General features: G+C 39.9%; 3 protein-coding genes and 1 non-coding gene across 4 annotated transcripts; all 4 read left to right on the top strand.

Moving 5' to 3' along the window:
* Nucleotides 1,448–1,519, top strand: TRNAT-CGU. The gene has a single exon. It is a non-coding gene; the product is annotated as a tRNA-Thr (tRNA).
* LOC109849762 (nicotinamide/nicotinic acid mononucleotide adenylyltransferase) lies at nt 1,539–6,495 on the top strand. The gene is made up of 10 exons (XM_020419634.1): nt 1,539–1,724; nt 1,814–1,911; nt 1,994–2,067; nt 2,163–2,248; nt 3,763–3,846; nt 4,091–4,175; nt 5,672–5,751; nt 5,823–5,924; nt 6,017–6,075; nt 6,149–6,495. Exons 2-10 carry the CDS (start codon nt 1,823–1,825, stop codon nt 6,249–6,251), a joined length of 762 nt encoding a protein of 253 aa, XP_020275223.1. The 5' UTR covers nt 1,539–1,724; nt 1,814–1,822; the 3' UTR covers nt 6,252–6,495.
* Nucleotides 7,574–8,587, top strand: LOC109847301 (glutathione S-transferase T2-like). The gene has a single exon (XM_020416537.1). It carries the CDS (start codon nt 7,574–7,576, stop codon nt 8,585–8,587), a length of 1,014 nt encoding a protein of 337 aa, XP_020272126.1.
* Nucleotides 9,602–10,366, top strand: LOC109847300. Its single transcript, XM_020416536.1, has one exon. It carries the CDS (start codon nt 9,602–9,604, stop codon nt 10,364–10,366), a length of 765 nt encoding a protein of 254 aa, XP_020272125.1.

Genomic DNA, 26,456 nt, shown 5'->3' with positions numbered 1-26,456 from the left:
CGGGCCGATGTAGATGCTGCTTATATAGCTCTCATAGTACATATTGGAATTACATTGTTGCCCCTCTTGTTGAAAATTGACGGGCTTGGCCCAGTTACTTTAAGGCCCACTGTCATGCATGTAGTATCCCAGAAAAGAATTAACGGATTTGATAATGAGACGGGAATGCGGAGAGATACGGGGGTAAAAGAGTAAACCCAAGAAATAGAAAACTTTTTAAATTAATAATAACAAATCTAAAATCCTACATGAACTTGTTCCCCTTATATTAGGTACAAAATAATGAAAAGGTAAAGTACCAAACTATCTTTTTCCCAAAACTAAGAGAAATCCTTACATAAAAAAACTTTCTATAAAAGCTAGAAAACTAAAAAAATAAACAGAATTCCACACGCAGTTGAGCTTGAAGACGATTATTTTTTTAACACAAATATTATGTGGAACCCCGATTTTTTTTATGTATAGAGCATTTCCCGAGCTTTCAAAAAATATGTAACAATGAAGATTCCATGAAGCGAGTCAAAAGCTACGATCATCCGAAATTGAATCTTACAATCTGTCCGAAAATATTCTTTTGCTTCAAGCGTCCCACTTTTTGCATGATCGGACTTCTTCCAGTAGACATCAATCAATTATTGACATCCTCTTCATTTGACTCATTGAATTGAAAACATGCTCATTACGTTCTTTCCAAATGAGTAGGCGATTAGCAAGGCTGTACAATTCCATTTGTGCCTTGTGCTAATGGATATTGCACTCGGGCACCAATTAAGAGGGTGTTTGGGAAGGCTTATTTTTTTAAGTTTATAAGTTATGCTAGCTTTTAATGACTTTTAGCTTTTATAATAAAATATTATAAATTTTTTTTTGGGTGGTATGGTAATTTGTTTTGTCAAGCCTAGCTTATTTAGCCCCCCCCCAACGCTCTTTAAATCTGGAGTTCTTCGAATAAGGTCGGCCAACACGTGAGGCTGAATTATAGTTTAAGGGTGTGTTTGGATTTCAATGGGGTTAAGGAAAGTTAAGGGAAACTAGGTGAGAGAATGGAAGGGAAGGGAAGGGAGTTCCCTTCCCCCTTGGTTACACCCAAATTTGGGGGGTAACAAATTTTATACTATTAGGGGGTGAACCAAGGGGAACTAGGGTGAATAACTTCACCTTCTAAATGTTCCCAAACAAGGTGAATGGTTCCCCTAACTTCCCTTCACCCTTATTCCCCTCAATCCAAACAAGACCTAAAGTAGGTCCAAATAAAAAGGGTGAAACTGTAATGAAGGACAAATGAGCTCCATCATAGTTCAAAAAAGCACCTAAATGATGTTCGATCCAATACCTCGTTCGAAAAGATTGTCACTAGTTAAAAGATAGTCAAAGTAGATGAACTACACAAGTAGTGGAACCTTAAAAGGAGTTGATATATGGTTTACTGTATAATACGAGCGTCACAGCTTCCGTAGCATAGTGGTAGTGCGTTCGCTTCGTAAGCGAAAGGTCGCGAGTTCGATCCTCGCCGGGAGCTGCTTCTTTATTCTTTTTCCTTTTTTCCTATCAATCTCTCCCTCTTTCTCCTCTCTGATCACTTTTGTAGAGCTACGATCTATACAAAACCTTCATTTTTCTGAGATTCTATAATTATTTTATTCATTTACTTATTTATTTGTTCTTCATCTTCCTTTTGTCTCTTTACATAGCTCTAGTCATCAAGCATCAGCAGAGGAAACAAGGTAATTTTTTTTACCCAATCCCTAATCTGCATCTTATATAGGGTTAGGGTTTTTGGCCTAGATGCTAAAGTTTTTATCTTTTGTATCAGATTGAGCGTATGGCCGCGGGAATGGAAATCCCTCTTCCAATGAATAAGCTCTCACTTGAATCTCCAAATGAAGCTGGAGATTCCGAAACACAAAATGGGTACTACCTCATATTTCATTATTAGAAAATACATGAGGTTTTTTTGTTTTATGTAATCTTTGTGGTACAATTTTTTTTTTAGGAATGGTAAATTTGTAGCTTTGGTATCAACTGGAAGTTTCAATCCTCCAACCTACATGCATTTGCGCATGTTTGGTAATTAAACCTTGTCGATTTCTTGAAGAATTAGTTCGATAGTTTATCAGAAATTTTAAGAAATTAAACTTGCTATTTCCATTCTGTATATATAGAGCTGGCGAAAGATGCACTACAGGCAGAAGGGTATGTTGTGATTGGAGGCTACATGTCACCGGTGAATGATGCATACAAGAAGAAAGTAAGTAAAGTCTTGTTAATTCTCTCATTAATACAAGATATATGCAAAAAGAATAGGTCTTTTTCCCTGCTAGATACCAGATTTAGTTATTACTTCATTGGTGTTTCATAATTTTGATCAGTATTGTTCGTTACCAAAATGCCAACCAAAGAAATTATGGATAAGAGAATAGCGCTTGGTAAACCGAGAATGCTAGTCGGTAGGCAAGAGAACCTGCCTTGGTTGGTTGTGCAATATAAACTTGTGCAGCTAAGGAACTGCCCTTGAAAATTATTCTATTTTAGACCAATGAAGAGCTATATGAACGAAAAATATAATAAGTTTTCTGTAGGGAATTACAGTCAATTCAAGGCAGAGACAAAGCAAAACAGAAAACAGTCGTAGTGTTGATTATCCTACAATGTTGATATTCTTTAAGGTGACTGAAAAGCTTGGTTATTAGTGAATGTTAATACCTTGAGTTTTGATCAATTCCAAACAGTTTAGTTGTAGTGATACCCGTCAATTTATGACATGTTTGTGGATGTTTTGGATTACACAGTAATTTTTAATACTAAATTTCTACCAATATAATCAATATATGATTCTCCTAACAATCCCAATTATCAGTTCCAATCTAGGGAGATTATAAAAATAAATCTTTTCCATATGTTATCAGAAGGTTCTAATTCTGTGATCACTTGTCTGCTGGGAAACTATACATTTTCTTTTATTATGACAACCTTCTTAATGTAGATATGTATATGTGTTAGTCTACATTCTGAAATGCCTCGGATAATTGTTTTAGACTATGCTTCATCTGACTAAAGCCTGCTTTCTCTTGTCTACCATGGGTTTCACCACGCATCTGCTCATGTTGTTTATATTTTTTTTCCTGAATTAGTGCAATATAGGTTTTTATTGTATTACATCATGCGTGCACTATGACAGTCCATCTGCTATAGCAATTTGGAATTGATTTTTAGCTCTGCGGATCCTCTCTGGTAATATGTATCCACAATGATTAACCACTTTTTGTTCCTTTCAAGCCACACCAACAGTTAATTCTTTCGTACTGGTTTAAATTCTACCGCTGCACTACTGCGATACAATTATCTCTCATGACTGCACGAGTGTAATGAACTGATGGAAGCAAATGGTTAGTGTGGCTTACTGCTTATGCTTAGAGGGTCTCAGTTTATTATGCATTAACCAACATATCAATTATCTTGCTTATTGTACCAAACAAAGGACAAGCTGAAATAAAGACAACATATTGGCACATCTGTTGACAACATAACATTCTTCATGGAAGATAGTTATAAGTTGTTTTTTATTAACATGCTTTTGTTATTTGGATCATACTTATTTAATATTGCACCATAAACACGAGATGGTGCTATGGCATGTCGCTGAACATCTACAGGACTCTTTTTTAATATTGAAAGTAGAATCTGTAACTGATGAAGTTCTGCTATTTTTTATGCTTGTTAAGTTTATTTGTCTAACAATACCATAAATATTTCCTTTTCTAGGGACTTTTATCTGCTGAAGATCGAATTAGGATGTGTGAGCTGGCTTGCAAAAGCTCCTCCTTTGTGATGGTAGACCCATGGGAGGTGATTCAACATTACTCAATCCTACTACTTTTACAATTTTGTTCCCAGAGTATTTTGATCTACAACATTTATATTTCTCAGAATATTCTTGCTTGTCACAATCTTTGAATATTTAGTATTTATTCCACTTTAGTGATCTAGATACGTAAAACAAATATGTCATCTCATGTCTTGTTAAATTCTACGACTCTTCCTCTTGAATTTATACTGAATACTTAATAATTACTTCTGCTGAATTTTATAGGCTAAACAAAGCAGCTATCAACGTACTCTAACTGTGCTTTCAAGAATTCAAGGTTCCTTGTGCAAGAGCGGGTTTTTTAGCAAAGGTAACAAGCCTATCAAAAATAATGTGTGACATGAATTAGATAATCGATTTTGTTAATTTTGATTAATATTTAAAAGTTTATATAAACAGAAAACTGTCTATCTTGAATAATCTATCTGTATACTAAAGTAAGGCTCTAGATTGCCACTTGGCAACTTCTTAGAGCTTTGATTCTTGATTTTCCATTACAAACAACACCCCTCTCTTTAAATCCACATAATTGTTCAAGCTATTAATTAATTATAGGCTAAATCATAATGAACGGTTAGAATGACTATGAGGAGATGTTTGAGCTTCCCCTGGAGACAAAAGTGAGGAACATACCAATCCTACTTTATCATGATTATATATGAAATATCCCAGACAAAGGGTTATGGGAGCTTGAAGGTTGATAATATTACAGAGTGGAGATGCTGAAGAGTGTTTAGTTCTCATGCAGGATAATGGTGGAACAAAGTTGATGGTATGTATTATTCTTTTCCTTCAGTTTATTATAAAAGAAATATATTTGAAAGGAATAAGCATGCTCTTGGATTTGTTTGGTGGGACCATCTGCCTATAAAATGGAGCCTTTAGCTTTAAGAATTTCATTCTTAGGAACTGTATTGTATGCAAAATGTAAAGGAAAAAAAATTCTTAGAACTATTACGGACGTAGTGTCCTTCCATTGACTCTCTTTTTCCCCCATTCTTTCTATTTTGGACAAGGAACTTGGAATTTAAGTTATGAAGATAATAAAAAATACAAGTTATCATGTCAAGAGTTATGGTAAGATTATTTTATATTATTTTCAATTTCCACTCACTCAATACATTTGGGAGTTTACTATATTTAGATCTAATTTTCTCTATTTTCAATTTAAAGGTTAAAAGTGTGCAATTTGATAAATAAAGAATTTATTAATTTTCAACTCTACACGCCTTAATATGCTGGCTCTGAACATTTACATAGTCATTTTATGAAGGAATGATATAAAAGTGCACTTTCGAAGAGAATGTTGAGTTCAAAATTCGAAGCTTAAATATATTTGGTTAAATGTTTATGATTTGTTAATATTTATTTTTATTTGTACTTCAAATTTAATGAAATCATAAAAAAATCACTCATTTTAACTCAGATATTACGAGTTACATCAGAAAAAAGTATATATTGATAGGTAGCTCTGCAAACTGCCAAAATTGTTCACCAAACTTCTTTCTGAACCTTGAGTACAATAAAATCGTATAGGTTAGTACGAGAGAACTTGAAAACTTGATAATTTAAAGAATAACTATATTTAGGATCGATTTAATTTTTAATAAAAAGTTTATCAAGAAAATTCCCGCAGCATTGCGTGGATATAACACTAGTTACATACATCATATGGTTGCAAATCTTTGTCCATCATAATCACAATACTGAAGTAAAATTCGATGCATGCATAGAGTAAAACCAAGTTGCTAAACTCTTAATTTTCTACTTTTTCCCCATTCATGAAGGAATTTCTTTTTCTTGCAGAATCTCTCAGGGTCATGCTTTTATCTGGTTCAGACCTGCTCGAATCTTTCAGCACTCCGGGAGTCTGGATTCCTGATCAGGTAAATTTCTATCAAAGACATTCTAACTTCTCTACATCCAAATATGTAGAGATTTAGGCATAATTTTCCAGGTCAGGACTATATGTAGAGACTTTGGTGTAGTTTGCATCCGCAGAGATGGGAAGGACATTGGGAAGATAATAGCCAGCGATAAAATATTAACTGCAAACAAGGTACTAAGCTAGTAGACATTGGTGTAATATTGTAATACCATCTTATTCTCTTTTCTAAGTTTATGAAGGTTAATGGTGTCTTTTGATATCAGAAAAATATCCTCGCAGTGGATGAGATTGTGCCAAACCAAATTAGTTCGTCAAAAATAAGGTAATGGTTCTCAAAATTGAGTTAATTGGTCATTCATTTTGGTCCTTTGCATTGATTATGCTTCTTATGATAGGGATTGTATAAGGAGAGGGCTATCGGTGAAATACCTCACTTGTGATGAAGTTATCGACTATATCAGGGAGCATAAGCTATATATGCAGTCCAATGATGATTGATGTTAGAGTCTACATGCTCAAAGGCTATGTACATTTTCCGTGGATTTCTGCATCGGGATGTTTAAAGCCATAATTTGTACGAGAAGTCCAGAGGTGAAAAAGGTTGAATAATCTGAAGCACAAGCCTTTAATAGGATGCTCGTATTTCCTCCTTGTAGTTGAGGAAAAACCTTGAGGATGGAAATGAATGTTCTTATCAATATATACTAATACATGGTTTGGAGAGTGAATATTATTTTTTTTCCCCTATGTTCTTATCAGATATTGTGTTTGTGTATCCATTTCTATACCAATAAATAGCCTTCAAAAATTCGAACCCCCCCCCCAAATAATTCGAACCCCGCACTAAGCTTTTACACAGGGGCTAAAGTGCAAAAGATGAAAAAAGCAAACAATATGGCCCATGCAGGTCTCGAACCTGCGACCTTCGCGTTATAGCACGACGCCTCTAACCAACTGAGCTAATAGGCCTTAGCGTTTGAGGTTAATTTTATAATCAAAAAATGGTTTTAATTATGGGCTCTTAATTCATGGGTCAAAGATGATTCCACTCTGCACTAATCAAAAGATGATGGCGCTAGCTTTACAGTTGTAAGGAACCTTAAAAGCTTCTCTATAAGCCTTTCTGGGGAATGATCGCAGTAGTGCATGATGCTTACTTGTATGTCACCAACTTTGCTTGCTTGCTTGCTTGCCATTAGCTTTGCATTATCCAACAATCACGTGAAAAAAAATGCATTTATTATTCTTATTCTTATTCTTATGTTTGGTTCATTAGTAAAAAATAGGAAAGGAACATAATAAAGGATAAGTTGTATTAACGGGGTGTCAGAATTCGAACCAAATTTCGCTCAATTTGAGAGTATCATGTGTTTTTGTGGGGTGAAATAAATGAGATCGGAGAGAGGGTGAAAATTTCACCCCCGATGAAGAATCTGACAAGCCCACGCGCGCGCCTTGATGCAAACGGACACGTGGCGAATTTCTATTGGGCAAGCTTTATTTTTTTCCTCCTTATTTTTATTTGATATTTTTTGAGATAAATACAATGAATTAATTTATAATTTTTATACCATTAATTTTCATTTTTCAAACTCTATAAATAGAGACTAACTTTGTGTCATTTGGACACAAAAAAAAATCTGAGTTTCTACACCCTATTCTTCTTCTTTCTACAATTTGAAGCTAGTTTCTTCATGGATCCTTCACAAAACTATCCTAATTTTTCCTACAACTACAACTTTCCTAACCAACCTCAAAATACCCTCCCTCAACCACAACATCCAAATATACAACGCCCCGAAAATACTCAAAATACGGGGATGCAGCCCAATTTTCAAATGCCGTATATGATGCAACCAAATTTCGGCATGCAATATCCTTATCTTCCTTACGGTTATCCTCCAGTTCCGGGAAGCAGCTATGTTCCCTCCCATATGAATTGTCCTAACACGGAGTCGAGTGAGCCAGCGACACCCCGGTTTAGTAGCGGATCTACAGATATCCCAGAATTTTCTACCCAAATGTCTTTGGGAAATGTTGGTGGGGATACTCCTCACAGTTTTCTCCCTCCAACCCAACAATCAGCAAAGAGATCAAGTTATGAAACTTGGACCACCGAAGACAACATACTTTTACTAACTGGTTATTTTCACGTTAGTAATGATAGTGAGTTGGGGAACAACCAAAAGGGTGAAACTTTCTGGGGTAAAATTACACAGTACGTGAATGAGAACGCCAAAAGTGGAAAGGAGAGGATTGTGTCTCGGTGCCATAGTCATTTCAAAGACATCAACAGAAAGATATCCAGTTTCATTGGCTGCTACAGTACTGCATGTAGGGAGAAGCGTAGCGGTTGGTCCGATGAAAACTACATATCCAAGGCAAGAGAGTTGTACTTTGAGAAAATGGGTACGACGTTTAATTTGGTGGATGAGTGGAAGGTGGTTCGTAATCAACCCAAATATATGACAGGAGGAAATGCATCCGGTAGTAGTGGCTCTAAAAGAAAGAGTAGTGGTGAGGATGTTGAATCATCAACTCCTACCCTTGTACGTCCAGAGGGTAGGGACGTGGCAAAGAAGAAAGCTAGAGGTTCCTCTAGTAAAACATCTGTGTCAAGGAAATCAAAGGGGGCAATTGAGGAGGAGTTATCTAAGCTAGTCAGTGCCCATGAAAAATTTGAAGAGAAAAGATCAAGTACTGCTTCAGCTATGAATAACATGGCTCATTCCAAGAATATGGAGATGTGGTTATTCTTGAAAAACAAACCAGATCATGACGATGAAGATGAAGAAGCTTATAATATGTTGAGGAAGAACCTGTTTGGAAAATAAGACCTTCTCAGGAAGTTATGATTGTGTGTTTTCTTTCTGATGTTTTTGTGTGCCGTTTGTTTAATTTTGGAGTTGTGTGGGTGCCTATGTTTGTTGAATGTATTAATAAAAGTGTTGTTTATGTTTGAATAAAATTGTTGTTTATGGTTCAATAAAGCCGATTGATATTGACTTCTCACTGCATAATAGTACAAAAGATACAATTACTACTCACTGCAAAAACAAACAAATGTTGAATTGACCTTTCACTGCAAAAAATACAAAGGATGAAATGACTACACCTGCATAATAATACAAAATATGAATTGACAACTCTCTGCACATGCATGCCCTATGACACATGTCTCTACAATTGCATGTGAATTCAATTATTTGAACAACTACCCTTCATTATATAAACTGATCAAATGCACATCATAAGTATACCTATCAACATTTCAAAAATCATAGCATCCAATGGATCCTTTCCTAAATGAGTTTAGTCTAGAAGAGTTCCAACAACAATGGGAAATAGAAGAAAAAATACTTGATAGGCAGCGAGAACTTCTTGAAGAATTGCAAAGGAGAAGCGAACAACCACGTAAGAGGAAATCCATACATAGAGATCATCATGTAGCGCATGAGAGACTCATGGCCGACTACTTTGCCGAGTCATGCACTTACACTGACTCCCAGTTCTGACGCAGGTATCGAATGAAAAGGCCTCTCTTTCTACGAATTGTGGACTCTATATCAAATTACGACGATTACTTCACACAACGGCGCAATAATGCGGGCAAGCTTGGGTTAACGCCTATCCAGAAGTGTACGGCTTCCATACGCATACTCGCATATGGAGTCGCAACCGATGCTTGTGATGAGTACGTCAAGATAGGAGAATCCACTGCTATCGAGTGTACTCGCAAGTTTTACGAAGGGGTAATAGCATTGTTTCAAGATGAATACTTACGACGACCAAATGTGGAAGATTTGCAGAGGTTGCTCCAAGTTGGATAGGAACGTGGATTCCCAGGGATGATTGGAAGTATTGATTGCATGCACTGGCAGTGGAAAAATTGTCCTAAGGCTTGGCAAGGGCAGTTTACTAGTGGACACAAGGGGACGGCAACAGTTATCCTCGAGGCAGTTGCGTCATATGATTTGTGGATATGGCATGCTTTTTCAGGGCTTCCTGGTAGTTTGAATGACATAAATGTACTAGATAGGTCACCGGTTTTTGACGACATTGAGTCTGGTGAAGCTCCACGGGTAAACTTCACAGTGAATGGGCGGGAGTACAATATTGCATACTATCTTGCCGACGGAATCTACCCTAAGTGGCCTGTCTTCGTGCAGTCAATTCAAATGCCCCAAGGCAACAAACATCAATTTTTTGCCAAACAACAGGAATCATGCAGGAAGGACGTGGAACGCGCATTCGGGGTACTCCAAGCACGCTTCGCTATTGTCCGCCAACCAGCTAGAATGTGGGATCTTGATGTCTTAGGAAAAATAATGAGGGCGTGCATTATTTTACATAACATGATAGTAGAGGATGAACGAGATACGTATTCGCGAAACTGGGAAAATATCGACTTTGAACCGTCGAACAATGCTAGCTCTAGCGCCTCTTTCAATGTTCAAACAGACGTGTTGCCGGAGTTTCAAGTCCATGTTCAACACCGATCTGAGGCAGATAATCAGACTAGAGCGGAACTACGAGATAAGACCCAACATATTCAGCTGAAGAAGGATCTCATCGAGCACATTTGGCAGAAGTTTGGGACAACCTCCGATTAGATTTACCAATTTAGTGTGTGTTTTCTGGCATGTTTTTAATAATTTGGGTGTGTTTGGTTTTCCGTATGCTTAATAAAATCGTGTGTTATTTTATGTTAACATAAAAATATTATTGAAAATTAAATTAATAATATATATTTAAATATTATATATTATTTATTGAATTATTAATAAATTATAATGATAAATATATGAGTTATATTAATAATAATAATAATAAAATAGTAATATATATGAAATAGGAAAAAGAATGAATAAATATGGTGGGGTATATGTTGAAGTGAAGTGGTTTATGGTGGGTCCCAAATAAAGTAAAAAACTTTCTGAAAAATCTCCTGCTGTAGAGTTGATAGGGAAATGAAGATTATTGAATTAAATAAAGTGATGTGGCAGGAGAGAAGGAGGTGAAATTTCACCTCCTGCTGGAGATGGTCTAAAGTCAAAATGAACCGATCTTAAGAATAGGATAGGTTGAAACAACTTTTAGGAAATTCTAACACTATTTATTCCATTTCCTTCCACATTCTATAAAATTGGTCGAACGAACAAACCCTAAGTTGATCCAAGAGCGAATCTATATTGAGCGTTAGGGGGAAGTTACACTTCTAACGATCTCAGAAAAATATTTTAAACGCTTCAAACATTGCAAATTGTCCCCTGTTGTTAAAAGAAATTGTATTTCAATCTATGTTTTATATAACAAATCAACAAACAGGTAGGTCATGTGTCCCTCTAAGAAAGTTTTTTTAGATCTATCACTAACATAACTTTTACCGGAATTTTAAATATTAATTATTATTCTTTGCTATATGAAAGCAAATTTCCGATTAAAGGAGAAACCGAGAATGGTGAATTGTAGAAAATCTTAGGTTTAATATTGTGTTATATTCTTTTAGTTTATTGTTGATGTCATTTGTCAAACAATTGGTTTATCTGTGGATTATGAGGGGTGTTAGGGTCCTCAAGCTTCCTCAGACGACTGGTTCCTGAGCCAGAAGTCCTATTCTGCACATGAAGAACTCGTGAGAGGTCGAGCTAGGATCTCCTGTGGTTCCTCCGGCGATCAAGTCAGTTCAGAGCTTGAGTGGAGAAAAAAGAGTTCAAGTTTTTAGCGAGAAAATTGGTTAGCATCATTTAGAATAGCTTACCCTTAGCAGCAAACATCAGTTCCCTTTTATAGGAGATCAGAAGGGTAGATAGGTAACTTCGGCCAACTCAAGCTGGCGGCTCAGTCATCATCTACTTTACAGGTGTCAGCCGCTGAGAGGGGTGAGTCACTCAGGCATTTGATGTGAGGGTGACAAGATGTGCATAGTGCTGACGTGGTCCGATGAGTCATAAATACTTTTAGGGCTGAAGCAATGATGATTCTAATCATGCATTTAAGGTGATGGCAATTGACTATTGGTGGGAGACTCGAGGATTCACAGCCTTCTGACTCGTCTCACTGGAGGCCAACAAACACCGTCTTTTTAATCAGCCTCGTAGGTTGTCGGCCTGGAAGGGCCGAGTGCTGATAGGGAGTAGGGCTGACTAGAATGGTAGGCCGAGTGAGGATGTTTCTCATCTCGATCTTGTAAGTAGGTCGACAACTACCACCTTTTTTGTCGGTCTCGCAAGTTGTCGGCCTGTTGGGTCGATTGCTGGAGTTGCTCGAGTTGTTCCTCTTCGAAGATGGCTTGATTAGGCACAGGACGGGACACATGTCGGCCCCCAATGGTGATCAACACTCAACTATTTGCATGCTATAAAGTAGTCCTTCCATTCGAACTCGGCTGGTCGAGTTCGAGTGAAATTTGAACAGTTGTCGGTTAGTGACACCCAAGGCGCATTTATGAAGAAAGGGACAAATCACTGTTGATGTGATCGTCTGACGTCATTGGAGATCGTGTGCAATCGTCACCTCGTTTCCTAAGCTAGATGGCTTGTCAACCAAAGGACAGCGCTTTGGTTCCCATGTAGTTTGTTCGACTTCCAAGGTTGATCTTAGCCGTCTGTTTTTGACCAAGTCGGTCATGTACATCTATGAGCCTATATATATCTCATTTTTGTGGAGAGGCTTCGTTTATGAATTCTTTGAACTCTGAATTCTGAACCCTAGCTCTCTACTTCAAGCGGTTTTTGACCAACACTCTGACGATCGTTGATGGCTTCTGCTGCTTCCACCGCCGGCTGCAACGAGGTGAGGGTTAACCTCCTTAGGACATTCCGCTTGAAGCTCTGTATAACGAAGCTCGAGGCCTACTACGACAATTATGATCTCCCTCGAGCATTCACCTCGTCGATGCCGGAGATGGCTCAAGCTATGTATGATCATAGTTGCATGATGGCTTTGATCTACCTGCAGCACTTGGAGTATGGGCTCTGACTATCGCTACACCCCTTCCTCCGTTGTGTCTTTGAAACTTTAGGGGTGTCTCCTTCATAAATCAAGTCAAACTCCATCGCCATATTGGTGAGGTTCATAGTAATCTGCCATCGGGTTGGAGTCGACCCAACCCTGTGCATACTCGGCCTCCTCCTTAGTGTCAAGACATGATAGAAGGAGGGGCACTACTACATTTAAAACTTGGGTGGTTTCAACGTCATCTCGATCGCTCCCGACTCGAACAAGACTAGAAGGAAAAATTTATGTGGGTCTTCAGAGCTGACCTCACCTTATCTTGCTTGGTCTAGCTCGAGATCAAGAAAGATGTGCTAAAGTCAGGTCTACTCATGGCTGAGGAGAAACAGGGGCTCGAGATGATTTGAGCCTATGCTAGTTCTCAAAGGATCGAGAATTTGTTTAAGCCCCTGGGTCTACGAATGGCCCGCATCTCCAGAACCCCACTGTCCACTGACAAAAGAAGATAACATTCGAGCAGTGATCCTAACTCTACCACTAAAGGAGTCGAACAAGACGTAGCTGAGGTCATTAATTAGGCCCCAAAAGCGCATGCGATCCGAGTTCGCCCCTTCGAGGCTAAGGAAGTGGTAGCAAATGCTGTTGAGATTGTAGCTTAGCTGACTGGGCTAAGTGCTACTACTACTCAGGCTAATAGGTCTGAGAAGAAGAGGAGAAGGCTGCGGAAGGTGAGCGGCTGAGGTCCTTCTAGGAGTGATGAGCCAACTCGAACTGGTATGGGGGGAGTAGCAGAGGCAGTCACTGCCATCCCCATTCAGAAAGTTGGTCAACATCCCCCTTCTGCTCCAAGCATCCCTCCAACTGAGCCATCGTAGGTCGTCTTGGCCCTTAACCGATACTATTGGCGATGCTAGTGGTACTGGTGCGTGCTGTTGCTGATGATGCTGAGGTTGTGGTCGTGGAGGTCTTTGTGGCCCTAACTGCCGCCTTATAAGCTCGGGCATCCTCCGTGTCCATATACCAATGAGCTTTGACCATCAGCTATTCATAATTGACGATCGGCTTCTTAGCAAGTGAGTCGGTCAATTCGTTGTTTTGCAAGCCAGCCATAAGAACGGACATAACAACTGCACTCCCCAGGTCATTAACCTCCAGACTCTTCGCCTGGAACCTCTTGAAGTAGGCTCGAAGGCTCTCTTTGGGCTCTTGTCTCATTAGATTAACACATGAGGGGGCATCTTCTATTTGGTGTCAGCCAAGAAGTTATGGATGAACTTCCGACTGAGTTGTTGGAAGCTGTTGATGGACTTTTTCTCAAGGGCGTTTCACTAGAGCTTGGTTCTCTCTGACAGAGTGATGGGGAAGCATCTGTAAATAACTGCTTCTGATGCTTGGTGCATGCTCATTACACTATAATAGTTCTGGACATGCTTGGAGGGGTCTCCTTCGCCCTTGCACTTCTCCACGCGAGACATCTTGAACTTCTCACATGGGGTATTCATGAAGTCATCAGAAAGGGGGGTGTCCCCCCCCGATGGCTTCTGCAATCGGTATGTACACCCAATCGTATCAAGAGGCTCCCATGATAACACAGGGGGGCAGAGAGGCATGGTGGTGGGAGAGAGTTTTAGAGACTGCTACCCTAATGTGATCTCCAGAGTGACTAGGGTCGGGACTCTCACTAGGAACTTTAGGATCAGGGAGGAGGCGTCAGCGAGGTTCTCCGGGGTGAGTCGACCGATGTGGTGGTAGGGCCGCGTGCTTGACATGATCCCTTTGCTGTTTGGTAGCAACATGAGGAGTTCAAGGCGGAACTATTCATTAGGCTCCATAAGGGGGGTGAGTCCCCGATCGTTGGTCTTCAGAAGGCGGAGGGATAACGAAAGTGGCTTGCCATGGCTATGAGAACCAGCTGAGGAGCTCGCTGGTGAAGGTAGCAAGTTGTTATTGGAGGGATTGAGAGATCATTTAAGCTATTTCTTTAAGATAAGCTTGAGTAACGTAGCTCTGGTGCAGTCCTCTAGGGTTAGGCTGATTAGCCCTATATTCAGAACTAGACATATTGCTCAAAAAAGAAAAAGGCCCCACGGTGGGCACCAAACTATTGATGGTTTAAATCACACAGTTAAAAGAGGAGATGGGTAAGGATTGGGTTGATATGGGGATCACTCGCTTTTTTGAATATCTAATTTGGAGTTGGGTTGTTCGTCCATGCATGTGTAACAAGTCGTAAGAGTACAGGGACTGGTTCCCTATTGTACCTCCGATGATCAAGTCAGCTAGGGGCTTGAGTGCGAATATGAGAAAAATACAGCGGAATGGAGAAAGATGCTGAGAAATTGTCTATCTTTGTATTTGAAATAGTTTTCCTTTTTATAGGCAAGTAAGAGGGGTAGTCTAGTTTTTTGGACGAGTCTGAGCTGGCGGTTGAGTCAGCTTCTACTTTACAGGTGTCAGTCGTGGATCGACTATATGATGGGCACTGTCATTTCACCATTAATGACATGCGATGGGTGGCGCACGAAACCGGCATGGTTTGATGTGTCATAAATAGTGTAGGGGTGGAGAAATGATGGCGCCTCCCGAGCATTTAATGCGACACCGACGTACTGTCAACTGGGGAGGTTCGAAGTTAAAGTCATCCTTTGGCTTGTAGCTAGGGACGTCAAGAAGTAACGCTTTTTGAGTTGACCATGCAATGTGTTGAATAACTGGTCGAGTGGGCTCGTAGCGAGTCGTCTTCAATAAGAGGATAGACAAGTACCGCCCGAGTTGACTTAATGAGATGCCAACTCGGTGAGTCAGTTAAGTCGGAATTCTTAGTTGTCCTTATTGGCCTTCTTGTTTTGATGATGATTTAATAAATAATTTACATCTAATATTATTTGTCTAGTGTTTGTGTTTTGTTATTTATTGTAGACAAATAATAAATTGGAGGATGGATGGAATTGCGCCATAACGATCATATCAAGTGGAGGTTGGCGGAAATAGTGGGTGAAGCCTTGCAATTCATGCTCAAGGTCCAAGTTTAAGCTTCATCCGCGAGTTTGCCAAGTTGAGCTACAATGAAGATCAAGATCAAGCTTGGGTAACATTAGTTTAGGTTTATATTATGTGTGTTAGTACTTTAAGCTCAATCATATACACACACACATTATATTGGTTTTCATATATATATATATATATATATATTATATATATATATATATATTATATATATATATATATATATATATATTATATATATAATATAGTATATATATATATATTATATATATATATATATATATATATATAATATATATAATATATATATTTGAAAGATAAGTAATTTCATTAATATTCATAACCACTATAGTACATATTTAAAAATTGGATACGATAGCACTTAAACAATCTCTGAGGAACTATAGAGAGGGCGAGGAGGACCCTGGCCGTACCCTCAACTAAAGAAACTAAAGAAAATTCAGTATTACCCAAAACCAAAACCAGTGAGAAATAGTATTCCCTTATAAATAACTCAAAACACTAAAAGAGATCACTGCTAACTCAATAATTGTATCCGGCTTCCAATTGCTAGAACTCCTCATTCCCCCTTCCAGTTACAGGTACGAAGCAAGACATTATATCCTCTAAGTCTCCTAAAACCATAACCTTATGCATCCGTGATTGGTGAAAGATCCGACCGATTTTTTGTCTTTCAGATATGCCACACAAGCTAGCACTTAAAACCATCTTGCCAGTTTGGAATGTTCTATCCTCACCTTGAATTCGTTATGATGTGCAGCGCTTCAGAGTGCAGGTCTTGGTAATATGATATATAGTATATATATATATATATTTATATATATATAGTTATATATATATACAACACAAGTTTTGGTTTTCATATATATATATATATATACACACACACAATTTAGTTTTGGTCTCCATGTATATATAGTTTCATATATACATATATGTTTGGTTTCTATGTATATATATAGTTATATATATACATACATAGTTTGAGTTTTCATGTTCATAAATATGAAATCACATATTTCATATTTATTATTGTGTTTTAGAAAATATTGCATAGAATATGCATATTTGTGAAAATATTGTGTTTCTAGTTTATAGACTTCATAATAATAATTTACATCTTTCTTTAAGTCTATAAAATTATTTTGTAGAGTTTTAAAAGTTTGTTTAAGTCAAATGTCAAAAGTATGTATGTTTAGTTTTCATGTTTTTGGACTATTTTGAAAAATGATGATATTTTACATTTGGGAAGTTATTTTTGAAAACCAGTTTTTTTAACATGTTTATTATCATGTTTACAATCATTTTCCAAAGTTTTATATTTTTTGAAATTTATTTGATATTTTTAAACCCAGTTTAAAGTTGAGTTTTTCTATGCACTTCAAGTCTGTGCATGTTTAGTCGACTCATTAGTCGACTCACGAAGTACAGCGGAGTTATGATTTTTTATCTGCTGAGTCGACTCATATAAGTCGACTCATAAGTCGACTTATCAGAGAGCCGTTGCACAGTAACGGTTAGTTTTCTGTTTTGTTTGTTTATGGGTTTTTGGTCTTTTTGTTGGGGTTTTTACTGATGTTTTGGGTTCCTATATATACCCCCTTTGCTCTCATTTTTTGAGACAACTAAGAAAATGTTTTAATCAAGTTTAACAAGGGTTTAAGTTTTGTTTAAGTGTGTTTAAAAGCTGTTTTAATCAAGTTTAACAAGGGTTTAAGTTTTGTTTAAGTGTGTTTAAAAGCTTTTAAGCATTTTCGAGTTTGAGTTTAAGTGTGTTTAAAAGCTTTTAAGCATTTTCGAGTTTGAGTTTGTGAAGATAATTTCACAAGAGCAAGTGAAGATCATCCTTTGGTGTTTGAGCATTCACTCTTCTCCTTCTCTCTTGTTATCTATAGAGAAGTTCTAAACTCAATTTCTAGCTTTATATTTACATTGTTTGTTGATTATCATCTCCATAAGCTAGATTTACATTGAGTTTAGTTTGTTTTGATTCTCGCTTTGTTCACACACAACCATTGATCTTATTGTATTTACATTCATAGTATAATTTGAGTTGTGGGTTTGTGACCTAGAGAGTGAGCTTACATTGAGTTCTCACCTTGTATTAGAGAACAAACACTTTGTTATTATGCCTAATTGTGTAGATCACTTTGTAATACACTTGTACACCGAGAGGAGTGTGTGGTGAGAACGGAGTCGATACCGAGAGGAGTGGCATCGGTGGCCTAGTGAGAGGTGATAATTCCGAGCACTTGAGGGAGTCGATACGTGAGGACCAACACTTGAGGTTGTAGCTTGTGTATGTACTTTGTGAGGATTTGTGAGAGTTGTCGGTTGACTTGATAACCGAGTGTGTAGAGTTTTCGGTTAGCTAGAAAACCGAGTGTGTAGAGAAGTTCCGGCTTCCAAATCGGGTTGTGTAGTGGATTCTCCCCGGGAGTGGGGAGCGGAGACGTAGGACGGAAGGTCCGAACTCCGTGATCATTTCCTTGTATTTGGGTTTAGCATTGGCACATTTATTCTTGCATATTGTTATATCGCCATTGTTGCATGATCATATTGTTTACCCTTGTTTATATTGTATATCCTTGCACATATCTTGTAGCATATCATACTTGCTAGGATATATTTGTTAATTAGTTTTAATTAGCATAAAATTGGATTAGATTAGCATAAACCCTATTCACCCCTCCCCCCCTCTAGGGTTATTTCCTAGTGGCATTAGGGTCTATCAGTCCTGACCGTCAATTCAATTTGGGTGGTGCATGTAGAGGGACACATGTCCGTTGCTGGCAAAGGGACATACTTTAGTGACTGAAAATACCATAATAACAGGGAAGGTCTCTTCAAGATCCAACACGTGAGACGATGCCTACTTTGACTTCACAAAGATGCATCTACATAGACTTTCACATTACGGCCTATCTATTAATGCTTGAAAATCTTGTTGACCTACCTCTGGTAGGTGGCTCCAGTATTCTTAAGACCAAAAGCATCACTTTGTAGCAATAGTCTTGGTTGGTAATGAATGAGGTCTTCTCTTGATCATGCTCCGCCATAAGGATCTGGTTGTAGCCAGAGAAGGTGTCCATAAAATTGAGCAGTCCATGATTTGCACTCTCATCTACTAGTTGATTGATCCTTAGGAGGGGGTAGCTATCCTTTGGGAAAGCTTTTTTAGATCTGTGAAGTCCAACACATTTTCCATTTGCCAAGGGACTTCTTCACCAGCATCACATTGGATAGCCACACCGGGTACTACACTTCTCTGATGAAGTCTGTAGGCGTTAAAAATTGCCTATAGGTCCCCGAATATAGCTCAAGACCAAGAGAAGGCGATGAACGTCATTATCCGAGTCGAAGAGGATTATCCGACACCGACAAACGCATGAAATGAATTGGCGAACCGTTGATGACACGGCAACGAACCACCACAACGGCAAATGCTAAGTAGCTCGCGTGTGTCAATCAACTCGTGCGCCTTAATCAACACGCGCACGTCAATCAGCTCGCGGGTCAATCAACTCACGTGCGTCGGTCAACACACGCGCGTCAATCAACTCGCGCACGCCAACATACGCACGCGCATTAATCAACACGTGCGCGTCAATCAACTCGCGCACGCCAACATACGCACCCGCATTAATCAACACGCGCCCAACAATTAACTCGCGCACGTCGGTCAAATCGCGAGCATCGGTCAAACTCGCGCGCGTCGGTCAACTCGCGCGGAGCATACAAGTCAACAAGATGATCAATCACGCAAAACGGGGGAAACTATAAGTCCCGAAAAATCAGAAAAGTCAGGAAACATACAAGTTCGGCAGAAGCGACGGACCCACGCAAGCACGGGTCGGATTTGATCCGACCCGCGCAAGCGCGGATCGGCGTGGGTCGGATCTGTCTGACCCGCGCCGCGTAGTCCGGAGCCCGAAAAGCGTTTTGACAGTTTTAAAGCGGTTTTCGCAGGATTTATCTATTCCAGGGGTTCCTAACTGACTTGATATTATCCCCAAATATGGTTAGGCTGTTGTTAACTGAAGATAGAGGCAAATCACTTGTTCTCATCCAAATAACCGCACCCGAGGCCTATAAATATCAGCCCAAGGCCTCCATTTTTTTGGGGCGGATTTATTATCAAGACGAGGAGGTGCTGTCGAACTCCAGAGCCAAGAGCCACGAATTTCAGCGAGGGTTAGTGAGATCCCGACGAACTCCAGCATAAAGAAGGAGCTATTCGAAGGATCTGAAGCCCGATTCCACTGTTTCTTTAGATTAGGCTTGGTCTTAATCTCGAGAAGAGCTACTGATTTTGCTTGGTCGATTTCTACACTTCAAGCAAATACCTCCTTGGTGAGGTAGGAGCTCTGCTAAATTTTTAGCAACCGGATCTGATCAAAGGTGGTCCACGGATAAACCCCGGCACAGGCGAAGACACCCACGCAAGCAGAAGACCGATAAATGATCTTCCTGCGTTTGTTTTAACGAGAGTTATAACTTTTGTTTTCATTGTGTAAAAGTCTTATAAAAAGACTGTCTTTTTTGTTTTCATTGTAACGATTGAAGTTGTAATAAATACCGCAATGAATACATTAACTTTCGACGCAAACAAACTGGCGACCACAGTGGGAGCCAACGGTCTCTCTGCCGAGGACATCGTGTCGCAACCAATGATTAAGATACCGGTTGAAGAGGTGGTCGAATACGAGTTCGACCAACAGAAGTATGAAGAATACCTCTCGTCCTCCTCCTCCAGATCCTCCACTTCTCGCAAGCGTAGGACGATCAACGCCCCCGTTGCTGCGATAGCTGAACCTTACAACGCCCTTCTGGCCTCCAACGAGTCCGGATCTGCAGATCTGAACTCCTCCTCAATCAAGGAGTTGAGTACAGAAGGTGCACCCACTTTATCGAAGAGAACTCGCCAAAGGCAGCGCCAACGCCTTGCGCGCCAACTCGTTAGGGCTTTGGAGTCAACTGACGGGATCCGTTACGAGGCGGATCTGAAAATTAAGCAATGCCAAGTGCCCCCAACAGCGGACAAATGCCCTCTCCTCTAAATCATCAACAAGTGAATGGGTACAAGTCAAAAGGACCCGTTCAACTCTTGAAGAATGGATCAAAAATCGCCGCGCACTGCTTTCGCACGTGCGAATTCTTGCGCAAGAGGCCAAAAGGTTGCAGAGGGAAGAAGTGGAAAAGAAGCCATAAAAATTGCACCAAGTTTGGAGGCTAAAGTCCAAGACGACGGCCGAAAAGATCGAGAATCGCGGGTCACTTGGATCCGACCCTCCACTTCGCGGGTCACCCGACCCTCCAAATTACGGGTTACCTGGATCCGACCCTCCACTTCACGAGTCACTTGGATCCGACCCTCCAAATCGCGGGTCACTTGGATCCGACCCTCTACTTCGCGGGTCACTTGGATCCGACCCTCCAAATTGCGGGTCACTTGGATCCGACTCTCCAAATCACGGGTCACTTGGATCCGACCCTCCACTTTGCGGGTCATTCAAATCCGACCCTCCACTTTGCGGGTCACCCAAATCCGACCCTCCAACCCGCGGGTCGCCCAAGTCTGACCCCGTCAGGGTCAAAACAAAAGATGTTCTGCACCGGTTTCGTCGATCCCTTCGAGTTTCACACCTCCGGTGGAGCCCCGTGATAGCGTGGATTTGTCCCGATTCAAAATGAGGATGGTCGATCGCCTGGGTCCTTTGCATGAGAATCGAGGCAAAGTTCTGATCGAAGAACGCTTGGGTCCGGTGATTGAACCCCGAGCGACTCGTCAAGCTAGGGGTCGTACATGTCCTCGCAACAATTTCAAGCCTTCTCATAAAGGGAAAACTCCAGTTTTCACCCGCCTGGGGGTGTGTATCCAAAACCAGGAGCCTGTTGAGATCCTGCGCTCCCAAAAGCATAGTTCTAAACACGTGACTCTTGAGAATGCTAATAAAGCGGCAAATCCCCTGAAAGAAACGTATTCATCTAACGATGACAACGTTATACTAGGGGAGTCATGTCAACACACGATAGGTTGCTCCGGTCATCTGAACGATGAGTTGTATTATCGGGCTGGGTGTACGAACAAGTCTTGGAAGAGAAGTACCCGAGAAATAGAATCTCACTGCCCGTGCGTCGAACTTATCAGGACAGTATTATCAGTGTGTATCTGCCCTAAGACCGCTTCGCAGAGAGTCTCGGTATTCGAGAGGATCTCCAACGGAATGGCCAAGTCCAGACCAAAGCGGCTCCGTAAAAAGCGATCAGCTGTTCAAGGTGACGAACTCCCGGAAGTCACAATAAATGTAGCTGATAAGGGAAAGTCGATTCGACCTTCTACTTCTGACCCGCTTATATCGCATCATCTAACCCGGTTGCGATCGGGAACTATTAGACAAAGAGATTATCAGAGAATGCAGAGAGGATTATCCTCGGATGATGAAGCGTCAGATGCCAACTCTGCAGTCATTTCTGACAATACGATCTCCAGCCCAGGTCAATCCCGCGAAGTGTTTATGATTAACACCGCAGAAGTGGCCAAAATGATTGAGGATGCCTTGGCTAGGAAAAAAGTGAACTTCAAGTTTGAAATGGAAACGGCTATGCGACGGATGAGGGAAGAATATGACCAACAAATACGAGCTTTGTCGAATCAAGTTAGTGAATCCAGCCGTCGCAACACTGCTTATGATGCGGCATAAACATGTACCAAAAAGGTTGCAAGTGCACAACCGTGTCAAGTTATAGTATTTAAGATATCGATCCCACGAGGAAGGTGTTTTGTAGGAGAAAATATAAAATTGGTTCTTATTTTGTGTGCGTGACAAATAGGAGTGATAAGTGAATGTGATTGTGAAGAGATTGAGAGAGTGAAAATGGTGTGTAAATGATGCAAAGTGTAAGTGAGAGTGGATTTGAAAAAAGAATGAGTATGAGAAGGAAAAAATGAATAAAATCAAGAAACAAATGAAAAATCAAGAATGAAGAACAAAATTCTAGAATAAAAGAAAATGCAAGAAATTAAAGATGGTGGATTCAATTATAAATATGGGTAATCTACAATTGAACCCACTTCTTAGAAAAGGGTGATTCCCTAGAGGGTTCTAGCCTAAAGGTGAATCAAACAAAATAAAAATAAATAAAAAGAAAAACTAAACCCAAGAGGGTTCTAGCCTCAAGGTGAATAGTATAAAAAATTAAAATCTAACTACAAAATAAATTACAAAATCTAAACTACAAAATAAAATTACAAGAATTAAATGCAAGAAAATAAATCTATTCTATAAGCATGAAATAAATCTAAGGCAAGAGGGTTCTAGCCTCTTGGCTATTTAACAAGAAAATAAAATCTAAACTACAAGCATAGAAATAAATCTACACTAATAAGCAATAAAAGAGAAAAAGAAAAGAAATGCAAACCTACAAATAATTCTCCATCTTCATCTTCATCTTCATCATCCAACAAAGAGAAGAAGAGAAAAATTTAAAGTGGTGAAAAAATTATTATTATTAATTACAACAAAATTTATAATTTTGGAAGGCCTTCTCAATTAAGAGTAGCCCTCCTCTCTAAAAGGAGTTACAAAAATTTTCACACCCTTAACCCCTCACTCTCTACCCCTATTTATAGTAATCTTCAATGAATATGAGCCATTGGATTTGTCTTGAGCCCCAAGCAATAATCTCCACCTTTGAATTTGCTTTTTGTTCTTCTCTAGCCCAAATATAGGAGGCCCATATGATTCATTTGATTTTGAAAATTAAAATTGAAGAGCTGCACAAAGAAGTCCAGTCTCCATTCAATATCTAGCAGTCCAGCAAGGCCTTGATGAAGGTTCATTTGATATGTTTTTTTTTTTAAATTGCAGCAAGGTCCGGCCTTTGATTTAAAGCCCATAGTCCATTTTCCATTAAACTGATTTCAACTCAATGACCTTTGATTTAAAGCCCATAGTCCATTTTCCATTGATTTCAACTCCAAGCCTATCAAGTCCGGCCCTTTCAACTCCTTGCAGCAACCACAGTCCGGTCATGAGCTCATTTGATTTTCGGTTTTGAAAAATCCAACTGCAGCCTATTTCATTCCATGAAACATCCCTTGTTTTAATATTTTTGATGGGCTTTGGGCCTTCAAAATTCGAAAATTCACTTGTGAATATAGATGAAACTGCCATGGACATGTTGAGTTGTTTGGGCTTTTGAGTATTTCATTTGGCTTCTTGAATTTCTCTTTATTTCTTCATTTACTCAAGGGCCTTTGTTGAGAGATGAGATTTTTGGGATTTATTCTTCATTAACCTGTAATTAAAGATAAAAGCAATTATTAGTGGTATATTTATTCATATAAAAATAGATAATGAGGGTATAAAATTATAATAAAATGTGATTATCAGCTTACCAAGAAGGTAGCAATTCAGATGTGGATGAACGCTTCAATACTGAGAACCCTCCCGTTGATCAGAACACTGGGGGTGGTCCCACTGAAGATAATTATACCGGGGGTGGTCCTGCCAATGATGACAACACTAGGGGTGGTCCCGTTGTTCCTCTCACAAATCGTCCGAAGCATGATACAGACGAGGACGAAAAAAATAAAAGATCTCGAGAGCAAAATTAACGCTCTAATGTCTGATCGAGAGGTAAAAAGGACCGGCATTCCATGTCCCTACCCAAGAGAGTGGGATTCAATAGCATACCCGGTGAAATTCAACCTGATTAACTTCACGCTGTTTGACGGGAAGGGTTCGCCCGCACAACATCTGATCTACTTTAAGTCCCACTTGGGTATGATCTCCGGCAATGAAGCCTTGATGGTTCGGTCATTCGTTGGCACCCTACGTGGGTCAGCATTCGATTGGTACCACCGTCTTAAGTCCGGAAGTATTAATAACTGGGAAGACCTGGAGAGCCTATTCCCCGCTCATTTCTTTGATGATGACGCTGAGGTGTCAATCAGGACACTCTTCGATGAGAAGTAAGAAGACGACGAGACGATCGACGACTTCGTCAAGCGCTTCCGGAATAAAGCAATGAACTGCTGAGATCCGATCACGGAGGACTTTATCCTCCAGACATGTCATAACAACCTATCTATTGAGATATTGAAAGTTATGGGAGTCGCACCGTCCAACATTTGGAAAGACTTGAAGGTGCACGGTGAACAAGCCGAACGCTTCCTCTGAAGGAAGAAGGCCGAGAGGAGCCAACCGACGGCTAATCCTCCGAACTCAAACTTCGCCTCCTGTGGTAAGGGTAAGGCACTTGCAGCTGCTGTTGGTGCTAATCAGACGTCGCAACAGCAACCCCGAAGACAACAGAAGACTTCGGATTCAAGACTCCAAAAAGAGTACTCCTTCAAGGATGAAGACGTTCCAGCCATCTTCGAATCTCTCCTTGAAAATAACAAGATCAAGCTACCATCTATCATAAATCAGGAGGAAGCTGACAACACGGCGGATCCAAAGTACTGTGAGTACCATAGAAGGGTCCTTCATCCCACCAAGGATTACTTTGCTCTCAAGAATAGCATCCAAACCTTGGTTGAAGCCGGCATCATAACACCGGGATAAGCCAGATGAGAACGGCACCACTCCGAAGAGTATAAGAGTATAAATTGCTTCTCGACACTTCGATAAGTATACGAGTATAAACTGCTTCTTAATACTCCAATAGGCACACGAGTCTAAACTGTTTTCCACTTTTGACGGGAAGTTCCTGGAGAATATTACGCTAATATTCTTAAGGATAACCCGGTCATGTAACTGAATATAATGTCCGAACCAGTTCCGCAAAGGAAGCTGGGGGTGGATGATATATGTAACAGGAAGTTCCTGGAAGAATGCTACATGTAATTTTCTTAGGGATAACCCGATCATTACAAACGAAGTGATAAACACTAAACCCCCACCGATCAGACTAATTGACGGTGGGACCATCAAAATTCCTTCCGGTTAAATCCGCTCAAACTTTTGATGCGTCTGTGCGCTTAACATTGATGATTGTCAAACCCCTCGGTGTTAAGTATTTCTCACTTAACATCAGGAACCCCCTCTGAATGATTTGTACAAGTCAACACTCCCACTGTGATTTGTACTCTCACTCCCACTGTTTACCTAGTCAAACCTTCTTTTGTACAAGTCAACACTCCCACTGTGATTTGTACTCTCACTCCCACTGTTTACCTAGTCAAACCTTCTTACAGTTAGGACCACAACTAAAATCCCCCTCTCGATTCCTCCAATGAACAAGAGGTCCACAAATTGAGCGATCAAACCTTCCTACGGTTAGAATCGTCTCAAACCTCCCACTCGGTCAAACCTTCCCACAGTTAGGGCCAAAACCAAAATTCCCTCTCGATTCCTCCAACGAACGAGAGGTCCACAAATCGAGCGATCAAACCTTCCTACAGTTAGGATCGTCTCAAACCTCCCATTTGGTCAAACCTTCCTACAGTTAGGACCACAACCAAAATCCCCTCTCGATTCCTCCAATGAACAAGAGGTCCACTTTCAAATCGAGTGATCAAACCTTCCTACAGTTAGGATCACCTCAAACTCCCGCTTGGTTAAACCTTCCTACAGTTAGGGCCAAAATCATAATTCACCCTCGATAAACGAGAAACCTACCTTTAGTTCGATAATCAAACCTTCCGATAGTTAGGATTATCCGAATATTTTCGATTCTCAGAGTGAAGATCCCACTCTTAGTTTCACCTTC

Source organism: Asparagus officinalis, chromosome 7 (assembly GCF_001876935.1).
Source record: "Asparagus officinalis chromosome 7, Aspof.V1, whole genome shotgun sequence".
NCBI classification, from domain to species: Eukaryota; Viridiplantae; Streptophyta; class Magnoliopsida; order Asparagales; family Asparagaceae; genus Asparagus; species Asparagus officinalis.
The sequence above is the reverse complement of the archived record's forward strand: the minus strand, read 5'-3'. Positions and strand labels throughout refer to the sequence as shown.

Excerpts from the sequence above, each read along its gene's own strand:
- LOC109847301 (XM_020416537.1), top strand. The coding sequence starts at position 7,574 with ATGCAGCCCAATTTTCAAATGCCGTATATGATGCAACCAAATTTCGGC.
- LOC109849762 (XM_020419634.1), top strand. The coding sequence starts at position 1,823 with ATGGCCGCGGGAATGGAAATCCCTCTTCCAATGAATAAGCTCTCACTT. Across the intron at positions 2,249-3,762 it reads ATGATGCATACAAGAAGAAA|GGACTTTTATCTGCTGAAGA; the intron begins GTAAGTAAAGTC and ends TTCCTTTTCTAG. Across the intron at positions 3,847-4,090 it reads TGATGGTAGACCCATGGGAG|GCTAAACAAAGCAGCTATCA; the intron begins GTGATTCAACAT and ends TGAATTTTATAG.
- LOC109847300 (XM_020416536.1), top strand. The coding sequence starts at position 9,602 with ATGATTGGAAGTATTGATTGCATGCACTGGCAGTGGAAAAATTGTCCT.